The 12,446-nt window shown below is 44.5% G+C and overlaps 1 protein-coding gene across 1 annotated transcript; it reads left to right on the top strand.

Annotated features, from left to right (window-relative positions):
- Positions 1–5,551, top strand: LOC140323418 (olfactory receptor 52P1-like). The gene has a single exon (XM_072400451.1). It carries the CDS (start codon positions 2,711–2,713, stop codon positions 3,680–3,682), a length of 972 nt encoding a protein of 323 aa, XP_072256552.1. The 5' UTR covers positions 1–2,710; the 3' UTR covers positions 3,683–5,551.
- The last annotated feature ends 6,895 nt before the right edge of the window (positions 5,552–12,446 follow it).

Here is a 12,446-nt window from a genome sequence, read left to right as displayed (position 1 = left end):
ATTATTATACATTTATATAGCTCTGACATATACCGCAGTGCTGTACAGAGACCTCTGAGCCAGTCCCATTAGTCTCTGTACAGAGGAGCTGACACTCTAATGTCCCCCCACAGTCACACACTATTATTATACATTTACAGTATATAGGTCTGACATATACCATAGTGCTGTACAGAGAACACTGGACCAGTCCCATCAGTCTCTGTACAGAGGAGCTGACACTCTAATGTCCCCCCACAGTCACACACTATTATTATACATTTATATAGCTCTTAGCAGTATATAGTCTGGACAGTAGAAGATTTTTCACTCCGATAACTCCCCATTATCCTGAAATAAATCTCCCCTCCTCCTGGGTCTGACACCTCTGGGTATTGCAGGAATCCTTCCCCCAGTTTGTACCTGCCCATCCATCACCTACCTGGCACGGTCCATTCCTCTCATACCAAAGTCCTACACTCAGCCTTCACTAGAGATCCCGGATACCCCCCCTTCCCCCACACCTCCCCCCTAACCCAACTTCTTAGAGCTCCCGGCTGTACATGCTTCCAAATCTCTTAATGTTCCTCCTCCATCGTTGCTCTTTCTTGTCTGATATTATCAAATCACAAGATGAAAATTAAGGGAAATGCAGCCGTTATCTATGTACAAGCCAGCTGCATTATAGGACTTTTATCTTCTTTTTAAAGTATTTTATGTATCAAGTGTCATCCATTTCTAATCCTTTCATCCAACAATGTGATTGCATTTCTCATTTTAAAGGGTTTTAAGTTAATTGAGTAGTATAAAGTCAGCACTTAAGAGTTTTTGCTTTTTAGTTGTTTGTGATGATAGTGGTTTACATAAATTCTTAAGCTACGTACACACTTCCAATTATTATCGTCGGAAAACGAACGACGAACGTTCATGCACGATATACACGAACGATCGTATAGCACCGATCCTGCACATAGAGGTAACGACACGATCGTTCATAGATATTGTACACACAATAGATACGATCGTTTAAGCGATAGAGGAACTATGTGCACGACAGGAAAGTGAACGGACGTTCGTTCATCACGCATGCTCTGAACATGGACGGTCAACGAACGACCGTACACACGAACGATGTTCAACGATCGTCGTCCAATCCGATCCGCCGGTCCGGTCGTTCGTTTCCAGCGACTTTCCTCGTTCGTCGGCGTCGTTGGTTACTTTTTTACGAACGATTTTTTGCCCAATCGATCGTTCGTCGTTCGATTGGAACGATAAAAATTGGAAGTGTGTACGCACCTTTAGTATTAAACGTGTCTTCTTATCACAGAAGGTTGGGTGGTTTGGCAGACTTGATAGATCGTTCCTCTTTCAGTGCCAATAACCTCCCCCGAAAGAATGCAGCTTCACCTCTTAGTGGTCTCCTGCGTCAATCTTTTGAAGGGTCAGTCTTTGGAAGTATCCTTACCCAGCAATGAATTTGCCATCTACATCAAGTAAATTGTAACACTGAGTGCCCCCAGTGAAGGGTCATGGTAATCCTCCATCATACAAAGACATTGCAGACAATTGTGCTTTTCCAGCCTTGTGGTCACAGTTTGGTGAAGACCCTTTTCTGTTACCTCGTGACTGTGCCCCGGGGTACAAAGCCAGCTCCATAAAGACATGGGGTCACCAGTTTGGTGTGGAGGAACTCAAGTGTCCTCCACAGTCTTGACCTCAACCCTACTTGAACACCTTTGTGCTGGTATGGAATGGTGAGCCAGATCTTCTCATCCATCATCAGTACTTGACCCAACAAATGGGCAAACACTCAGCAAAACCATACCAGAAATCATTCCCTGAAAAGGGACAGCAGGTAAAGCCACAAAGGGGGCAAACCTAATATTGGCCAACAGGGAGGGCACTCTATATGGTTGGGGAAGGGGATGTCCAACAGAGTCATATAGAAGGGATGGTCAGGTGCCCACAAACCTCCAGCCATGTTATATATCCATCACCATATACAGTTCTCAGTTCACCCAGCCCTTATATTACTCACATGTAAAGGATAAATGTAGGGATGCAGCATTGCAATAATGTGAGACTTTTCTATTTGCTTGCAGTTCAGCTTTAAACAAACTGTTGTCATTGTTCATCTTCTGAATAAATTCTGTTCATCTTTTTTCATATATGATCTCCTGCATGCCACTTTCTGCAAATTCCCATCTCCCAAAGTAAATCCATGGGCTGGCAGAATTTTGCCCCTCATCATTAACGTAATGTATACGTGGCTGTGTCCCCTTGGTCTGCACACCACAACGTTCTCCTTCTTTTGGTTCTCCTATTGGTGTTACCCCAACTCCTCTTCCCCTCACCCTCCTATAGTAGCTAAGGATAGAGCAAAGAGGAAATTTTATAAAGTGATTTGTATTACATCTTCGCCTGCTGATGTCACATCCAAGATGGCAGCACCTGGCATCAGTCTCAGGGTTTTTGGATGTCCAGCTTCACGGGTAAATATAGTAATTGGGAAGAATTTTGCTCTCAAAAGGGTTTTTTTGAGAATATTTAAACCAACCTGATCTCTTTTCTATGTATATTTATGTATTTATTGGAAGCATTATTTAATCCTTCCAACCCTTTTACTGAATGCAAAGTTAGCATTGTGTGATTTTTGTAATCATTTTGTTTCTCAATATAAGTATTTGTATTCATCAGTGATTGATGACTTTATTTCTGACAGTAACTGGCCATGCTCCCTGTCCCCAACACTAGTTTCCACATGCCGTCTACTTTCCTCCTCATTGGAATTCCGGGTTTAGAAAATGGCGCCATGTGGATATCAGTCATCTTCTGTGCCCTTTATATCCTGGCCATCCTGGGCAACGGCACCCTATTGTACATCATCAAAACCGAGAAGAGCCTCCATACCCCTATGTACTTCTTCCTCTCCATGTTGGCTCTCAATGACTTGGCCTTCTGCAGCTCCACTGTGCCAAAGACTCTGGGGATCTTGTGGATGAATGACGGTCTTATCGATGCCACCAGCTGCCTGACACAAATGTTTTTCGTCCATTGTCTCTCAGTCACTGAGTCGGGGATCCTGGCTGCTATGGCATATGATCGCTTTGTGGCCATTTGTTTCCCACTAAGATATAGTTCAATCCTTACCTACAGCCTCCTTAAAAGGATTTCTGTTGCCATTCTGCTCAGAGCCATTGTGGTCATCTTCCCCATTCCCGTTCTGGTAGGGCAGCTGGAATACTGCGGTGACAACATTGTGCTACATTTATACTGCGATCACATGGCCGTGGTCAATGTAGCATGCGGAGACAAGCATGTTGATAGTGTTTATGGATTGGTGGTGTCTCTTTCTGTCACCGGCTTTGACTTGCTTTTCGTTGGATTGTCCTACACTTTGATCTTACAAGCCATCTTCAAGATGCCCACCAAGGAGGCTCGGCAGAAAGCGGTAGGGACCTGTGGATCGCACATCAGTATTCTTGTTGTAGCCTATTTCAGTGCAATTTTCTCATTCGTCACTTACAGGTTTGGACAAAAGACCATTCCTCATAATGTCCACATCCTCGCTGCCAATATGTATATCTTATTTCTGCCCTTCTGGAACCCGCTCATCTATGGTGTGAAGACCAAGCAAATACGACAACGGGTTCAAAGGATGTTCTGTTATCATCAAAATACATTTTATTGGATCAGGCATTAGGACAAGTTGTATTGATGTCCATGCAACACAGCAAGGATTAGGAACATTTAGTTCAGCATTGATGGAACTTAAATACTCAATAATAAAACAAAACCACCACCTGATCATCATCATCCATATATATGGACAAAATCAAACATAACATACATGATATTTGTCAATGGCATGAAGGTGAAGCTGAACTTAAAAATTAAGATTTTCTATTTTACAGGGAATATTGCGAAATGCTGATTGTTCCTCTAAATGATTTACCTTTGTTTTGAATCAGTGCTCTGCCTGTGTCACGAGCTTCATATCTGTACATCTTCAGAGTGAGATCCAAGGCACTGCTTCCTCCTACTGTGATTTTCACAAGATCAGGAGTGAGATTTGATGTTATTCCTGTGCTGCTGTCTGTTCCCCTTGCTGGAGAGGAAGCTGCACCCAAGGGCCTGCAGTGCAAGGATCTCCCTGCTTCTTTAATTCTGTGCATAGGACTTTCCACACCTCTTTCAATGTGGTGTCATTCAAAGTGCATCTAAGGAATTCTGAAGACTCTCTTATTTGACCTACCTCATAGGGAACAGAATACCCATTTTTGTCTTTCTAGCTTTTTTTGGTTTGAGAGCGAGAGACCCTCTAAAAGTTCATTGAGTTAGAATTTTAATAATATTTGGAAAAGTACACAATGGACCCCTTCAATCTGTCCTCTCCTTGTACCCACTCCCTCCCCATTCCATAGCACTGTATTTATAACACAGGTAATCTGCCATTCCCTCAAACAATCCCTCATGAGAAACAATTACTGCCATCGAAACACATGGTGGTGGGGGGGCTAAATGAAGAAATAAAAAGGAAGTGGAGAATTTATCAACTGTATACCAAATAAAATGGACTCATACTGTGTATCCATTGCATAAATTTTCTGTGTGCTATTTACATATATTATGAGGAAAGGTGGTGGTAATAATCAGGGGTCTCCAAACTTTTTCAACAAAATGTCAGTTCAGCTTCATAACACTGTCTGTAAAATTGCCCTTATGTGAGTGGTGGTATAAAATGCCTGATGAACAGTGGGAGTAATAAATTCCCTGTGTTGGTTATCCGTAGAATTAACAATGCCCCAGCATCAGGGGAAATATAAAATGCCCCTGAGGTGGTCAGCAGGTGTAACATAACAAAACAAAACATACAAATGTATACACAGTCTGCACACATAGGTACATCACTGCATTACAAACCTTCACACATGCTAACATTATATATACAATTACAATTCACCTTCTTCTATTCCAGAATACTTACAAAGTAGTGACGTTGTCCCAGTCCTACAGTCCCTGGTGTACACAGAGAGGGCGGTGAGTGGAGCCTGATGATAAAAGGACAGTTGGTAGAACCTGGAGCTAATAGGAAAATGGGTGGACACTGGGGTAGAAATTAAGGTGGTGTTACAGTTTCTTGCTCTTTTTCCCTAGCTGAAGCTTCTGATTTTATGAAAGAACTGCAACTTTTCCAGTGTTGGGGAGCTCCTAGGGGATCTTAGGAATGTGGGGCACTGGGTAATTGCCAAGTTTGTTACCCCAAGATGCCCAGGTACATGCCAAATGATCTGGAGTATCAGAATATTATTATTGCCCATTGATTAAAAAAACATTTGATCATACTACCACTCATCACAATCTATGCACAGGCCAACACTTTGAAAACACATGGATTTGGAAGATTCTGATATTATTCCCTGGTGGAGAATCTTTCAGATTCATGTGTTTTCCATGGAGCTAAATGATTCTCTTCCAGGGAATGTTACAGTGAATGTCATAGAGCCCTACATGTGCTTACTACAAAACTCAATTGAAAAGATACAAAACAAGAGGCCTCAAAAACCTGGCAGATACTTGAACAATACTTGGTAGAAATTTTAGTCACTCAAATTTGGAAACCCAGGATCTATCTATGTCCTTTTGGATGAATTGATTGAGTGGACTCATTGATGAAACAGGTAAATCGCTGTATAGCTCCTAGTTCACAGTAAAGGGACTGTAAACTAAGCTGCATGCACACACCTTGATGGGCCATAACACCGGAAATTGTTGGCTTTGAATTGATGTAGCAACCTCAGCCGCCATAGGGAGCTAGGATATCCTTCATGACTAATGTTGAGCGAACCCAAACTGTAAAGTTCGGGTCCGTACCGACCGTTACAATTTTGGGTACCCAGACCCTAACCCGAACTTTGCCGGAAAAGTTTGGGTTCGAGTTCGATGTTCGGGCATTTAATAAAGCTTGTTGAAAGGCTGCAGGGCAGCCAATCAACAAGCTTTTTAGCTGTGGGCACTTAGAAACCATTACAGCCATGCCTAGTAATGGCAAGACTGTGATTGGCCGGTGCATCATGTGACCCAGCCTCTTTAAAAGCTGGTTCACGTGTAGCACCGCCCATCAGCTCTGAGTAGCGCAGGGACAGGAAGCAGGCAGCTGAAGTGAGGGACAGTGTTAGGAATCTCATCTGGCTATTTGTTCTGTTGGTGACTTATAGTGAATTTTTTGTGGGTGCTATACACCAGCCTTTCACCCCTGACAAAGAATTATAATTAAATAATTTGGCTGTTAATTCTGTGGGTGACCTACATCCCTTGCCTGGCGCATGTGCTGAATTTGGTTGTGCAGAGGTTCCTGAAAAATTACCCCGATATGTCAGAGCTGCTGCAGAAAGTGCGGGCCATCTGTGCGCGCTTTCGGTGTTCTCACCCTGCTGCTGCTCGCCTGTCTGCGCTGCAGCGTAACTTCGGCCTTTTCCACTCCCCTCCTCATATCCGACGTACCCACAAGGTAGAACTCCACCTTGTACATGCTGGAGAGACTGTGCGAGCAGCAGCAGGCGATAGTGGAGTTTCAGCTGCAGCACGCACGGGTGAGTTGCTCTGCGAAACAGCACCACTTCACCACCGAGTGGGCGTCCATGCGGGACATGTGTGCCGTGTTGCTCTGTTTCGAGTACTCCACCAACATGACCAGTGCCGATGACGCCGTCCTCAGCGTTACTATCCCACTTCTATGTCTCCTTAAAAAAACACTTCGATGATAGAAGAGAATGTGGCACAGGAGGAAGAGGAGGAGGAAGAGGGATCATTTCCACGGTTATCAGGCCAGTCATTCACAAGTGGCTCAGAGGGTGGGTTCCTGCACCAACAGAGGCCAGGTACACAACTATCCAGCCAGGGCACAGTTCTGGAGGATGATGAGGAGGAGGAACCGTGTTCACAGCAGGGTGGCACCCAAAGCAGCTCATGGGCATCACTGGAGCGTGGCTGGGGGGATACAGTGGACACAGACAATACACCTTTCACAGAGGACAGCTTGTTGTTGCCTCTGGGCAGCCTGGCATACATGAGCGACTACATGCTGCAGTGCCTGCGCAACTACTGCCGAGTTGCCCACATTGTAACCAGTGCTGATTACTGGGTGGCCACCGTGCTGGACCCCCACTACAAGGACAACATGCCATCCTTAATTTCGTCACTAGAACGTGATCGGAAGATGCGCGAGTACAAGTGCACGCCGGCACGCTGCTGATGGCATTCCCACCTGACAGCGAGGGCTCAGTGGAAGCACAAGGCGAAGGCAGAGGAGGAGGAAGAAGTCACCAACGCAACTGGGGCACTGCCAGCACCTCAGAAGGGAGGGTTAGCATGGCTGAAATGTGGAAAAGCTTTGTCAGCACACCACAACAACCAGCACCACCAGCTGATACGGAACGTCTTAGCAGGTGGCAGCATTTCAGCAACATGGTGGAACAGTACGTGTGCACACGCCTACACGTACTGACTGATGGGTCTGCCCCATTCAACTTCTGGATCTCCAAATTGAGCACATGGCCTGAGCTTGCCCTTTACGCCTTGGAGGTGCTGGCCTGCCCTGGGGCCAGTGTTTTGTCTGTGTGTTTAGCACAGCAGGGGGGCTAATCACAGACAAGTGCAACCGGCTGTCTACAGCCAATGTGGACAAGCTCACATTCATTAAAATGAACCAGGCATCAATCCCACAGGACTTGTCCATACCTTGTGCTGAATAGACAAGTATACTGGCAGCACCCAGCCATTCTTATACTCCAGTGCATTTTCTCTTTGCATTTTCTTTTCTATTTCCCAATGTTTTGGGGCCTTCCCAAATTTATAAATAAATAAATAAAACATTGGAAAAAGGAAAAAAGGGAAAAAAATAAAAAAACAACAAAAACAGTGTTGGCTACCTCCTCCTCCTCCACCACCGCTTCTACCTACACCACCACGTCCACGGTCTCCTCAAGCTCCTACTCCACTTTGACCTCCTCCTAGTTCAAGATTACTATTTTTAATTTTTTTCTATTCTATGTTATTTTCCTGTAAAATGAAAATGTAATTTCCCTATCCACGTTTGTTTGCAGGGCAATTGTCCTGCTCTTACCGCCATTTTCCTTCCTTTTGCAGCCCTCTAGCCCTCCCATGACTATTTTACAGGCATTTCAGTGCCTCAAACTTCCCCACAGACTTTAATGGGGTTTGTGTTCAGGGTCAAGTTCGGGTCCCGAACCTAAAAGAGTCAAAGTTCGGCCGAACCTGAACTTCCAGGTGTTCACTCATCCCTATTCATGACTAGTTATCTGAAGCAAGACCAAAAAAATACAAATAAATAAAAAAAAAATGTTTTCAAAAGTTATTTTGTTATTAAAGGTTGGGTTTATTGCTCTCTGTGTCCCAGCCCCACAAGGCTGTTTCTTGGCATGGTGAGCATTTCGATAGGGTGCTCTGGATGTTGAAGGTGTTGCACCATGTGCCTGCAGACTGCTCTGGCAGAGTATGTGCCATTGTGGAAGCATTGCTCTCTGCAGTCTCCCCCTGGCCCATTCCTATGGCGCTTCCCCGGTGCAGCAACTGTTTGGCGAAGGAGCTCTACAATACTAACTGAATAGGTCCCCTCCATCCACCATCCTAGCACACTGCTTCCATCCTGACTGCCATAACTTACTATGGCAGTCAGGATGGCACTATGGACTATGGCACTTAGTATCACCTTCAGTCCCACTAGGTTCCCCTTCTATCTTACTTTGACTATCAGTCCCACCAGAAACTCTTTCTATCCTATTATGACCTCCGGTCCCACCAGGTCCCCCTTTCTATCTTAGTATGTCTGCCAGCCCCCCCCAAGACCCCCCTTCTATCTTAGTTTGACTGCCAGTCCCACTAGGTCCCCCTTTTATCTTACTATGACAGTGCCACCAGAACCCCTTTGTATCCTAGTATGACCTCCAGTCCCACCAGGTCCCCCTTCTATCTTAGAATGACTACCAGTCCCACCAGAACCCCTCCCCCTTGTATCCTAGTATGACCTCCAGTCCCACCAGGTCCCCCTTCTATCTTAGAATGACTACCAGTCCCACCAGAACCCCTTTCTATCCAAGTATGACCTCGGGTCACACCAGGACCCCCCTTCTATCTTAATTTGACTGCCAGTCCAACCAGGTACCCCTTCTATCTTAGTATTACCGCCAGTTCCACCAAGACCCCCCTTTTATCTTAGTATGACCTCCAGCCCCACCAGAACCCCCTTCTTAGTTTGACTGCCAGTCCCACCAGGTCCCAACTTCTACCTTAGTATGACCGCCAGTCCCACCAGGTCCCCCCTTCTATCTTAGTTTGACCGCCAGTCCCACCAGGTCCCAAATTCTACCTTAGTATAACCACCAGTCCCACCAAGTCCCTCGTTCTATCTGAGTATGATCACCAGTCCCACCAGGTCCCCCTTCTATCTTACTATGACCACCAGTCCTACCAGGTCCCCCTTCTATCTTAGTATTACCGCCAGTTCCACCAAGACCCCCCCTTTTATCTTAGTATGACCTCCAGCCCCACGAGAACCCCCTTCTTAGTTTGACTGCCAGTCCCAGCAGGTCCCAACTTCTACCTTAGTATAACCACCAGCCCCACCAAGTCCCCCTTTCTATCTAAGTATGACCACCAGTCCCACCAGGTCCCCCTTCTATCTTAGTATGACCTCCAGTCCCACCAGGTCCTCCTTTTATCTTAGTATGACGGCCAGTCCCACCCAGACCCCCCTTCTATCTGAGTATGACCACCCATTATGGCAGATCCCATACTTCTGTCTTACTATGACTGCCAATCCCACCAGAACCTTCCTTCTGTCTTAGTATAATCACCAGTCCTGACATAACCTCCCTTTTGTCTTAGTAAGACTGCCAGTCCCACCAGAACCTCTCTTCGGTTTGAGTATGACTTCCAATCCCAGGACAACCTGCCTTCTATCTTAGTATGATCAGTCCCACCAGGCCCCATCCTTCTATCTTAGTATGACTGCTATTTACACCAGAACCTCTCTTCTTTCTTAGTATGACTTCCTGTCCCAAGAGAACCTCCCCTTTGTCTTAGTATGACTGCCAGTCCCAACAAAACCTCCCTTCTGTCCTAGTATGTCTTCCAGTCCCACCAGAACCTCTCCTCTATCTTTGTATGGCTACCAGTACCACCAGGACCCATTCATCTATCTTAATATCCCTGATAGAATTTTTAAAGTAAGTTTTTAGGGCTGTTCTTTGTCTCTATCATTTCAACTGACCAGGTCAACAGGAGTTTCCCAAACCATTCAGCAGTTTTGGAGCCTGGTTGGGGTTTTGTTTAATGGGTCTGTTGGCTCAGAAATCATTTTGGAGATTGAACACTTTTAAAAAACTTAGTCAAACTACAACCAGCTGAAGGTCAGAAGTTTGCTCACCTCTAGGTCTTCAGGATGGCAATTGCATTTCACCAAACCCAACAATAACCAAGGCTCCGTGGCCAAGAAACTCCCTACCATGAAAGAACCAATTGGCTGCGTTAATTTCCTCTTGTTCCCATGTTACCAGGCCATGTCTATGGATGGGGGGCGCTGTAAGGAGGGGGCTCTTTTCATAATCACAAGCCACTCCATTTTCATTCTCCATCTACTTCTCTACCTCCTGGTATGTTTCCCACCCAGGACAGCACTTGTTGACCACTGCACTTCTCCTGGAAACATGGCCGGCTCTGCTGGTATAATATAACTTGAAGTTATATTCTATATTTACTTAAGTTCTATTCCAGAGCCATATGGGGGAACTGGTCCAAACATTTCTGGTTCTGAATGTCCCAAATTCAAACACCTTTGACTTGAATAGATAAATTATTTCCCCTCGTAGAACTGAACAAACTGTGCAATTACAAGAAAACGCACATTATAGTGAATATCATGCAAATACAATAACACCGATCCCCCCCAGTCCCCCCATCAGGAGGAATTAGCAGGTCATGATCCCCTAAAATAATCTATCTCCAGTTAATTTACATATTCACTTAATTTGCTTTTTGCACCAACTTAATGGCCGACATTCGGTCCAAATATGACTTTAAACCAAATCCATAGAGTTCTATACATGCTGCAAAGGCACCAAATCTCTGATCTTATTTTTATCCAGCAAGGAATGTTCATGATGAGGTCTATGAGGAATATTCTAGTTAGACTCTTCAGGGACTGCATGAAGGATGTTTGGTACCATTTGTTTTATAATTATACGGATTGTGACTCTGACTGTATTGTGAAGGATTCAGAAGGGCTTTGGCGTCACTTAAGTCAGCTTTATATATTGCAACCAGTTTCCTGGCTTTGTGATTGTAGAGAAAACAGATGGTGAGTGATGCTCTACTGCGTACGGTGGTGCTATTAGTAATCTGTATAGTAGCATTGCAGTGTGCACACACAAGCAGGAACTAAAATAACAACTCTATAAAAGCAAATACTCTCCATCATTGGCATCACAAAAATAATGTGCAGTCTCCTGGCTCGCTGACACTCTCTCTCCAGAGCTACTGGATGAGCTGACCCAAATTTTGGGGACCTCCTTGGCTTTCCCAGCTTATGGACTTCTCTCTTTCAGGCTTTACACAGCATCCCCGCAGGAGCCACCTGGCCAAATCCAACCCAGTCCCAAATCTACGCTCCCTATTATTATCAGGTGTTTGGACCATCAATTCTTTCCAGAAAACTCAGAACCTCGATCTTAATAATCCATAAATCTGTAGTGCCACAATTACCTGTAACCTTATTGAAGTCTTTAAATCATTTCTTGAAATCTGCCAAATACCCTCTGAACTCAGCTAGAAACTTTGCTACAATATACAATTATTATTATTATACAGTATTTGTATAGTGCCAACATATTACACAGCGCTGTACATTAAATAGGGGTTGCAAATGACAGACAGATACAGACAGTGACACAGGAGGAGGCGAGGACCCTGCCCCGAAGAGCTTTAAATCTATAAATTATACTGTAGGCAGAATCTAAGTCTGTAAATTTTCCTCTGCACACAAACGCTTTACCCCACTTGGGTCATTCAATTTTAATAACTCCTGTTATGCCCTAATAATCATCTTTGATCTTTTTTTAATTTACTATTAACATTCACACAAAATACAGCTGCAACATTACTAAAGTAAGACCTGTTTATGCAAAAAATAAAACTTTTTGTTTTCGGAGAGACAAATCAAATCCAAATCCCAGAACTGAAAACATTGCTGGGGTAAGAGAGGGGTTTAGCATATTGGTGATGGATTGTGATTGTCTGTTCTCGGCATGGTTCTTCTAGCTGGTGGGAGATTTGCTGGCAGGAAACTCTTTGGAACACATTCTGCTCTTAGTTGGCACATTTAAATGTCCTATGTTGTGTTATATTCTTGGGCACCATTTCTAACTTCATATATATTAATAAAGCAGAAC

This window comes from Pyxicephalus adspersus, chromosome 1 (assembly GCF_032062135.1).
Source record: "Pyxicephalus adspersus chromosome 1, UCB_Pads_2.0, whole genome shotgun sequence".
NCBI classification, from domain to species: domain Eukaryota; kingdom Metazoa; phylum Chordata; class Amphibia; order Anura; family Pyxicephalidae; genus Pyxicephalus; species Pyxicephalus adspersus.
The sequence above is the reverse complement of the archived record's forward strand: the minus strand, read 5'-3'. Positions and strand labels throughout refer to the sequence as shown.

Coding starts and splice junctions, on each gene's coding strand:
- LOC140323418 (XM_072400451.1), top strand. CDS start 2,711: ATGCTCCCTGTCCCCAACACTAGTTTCCACATGCCGTCTACTTTCCTC.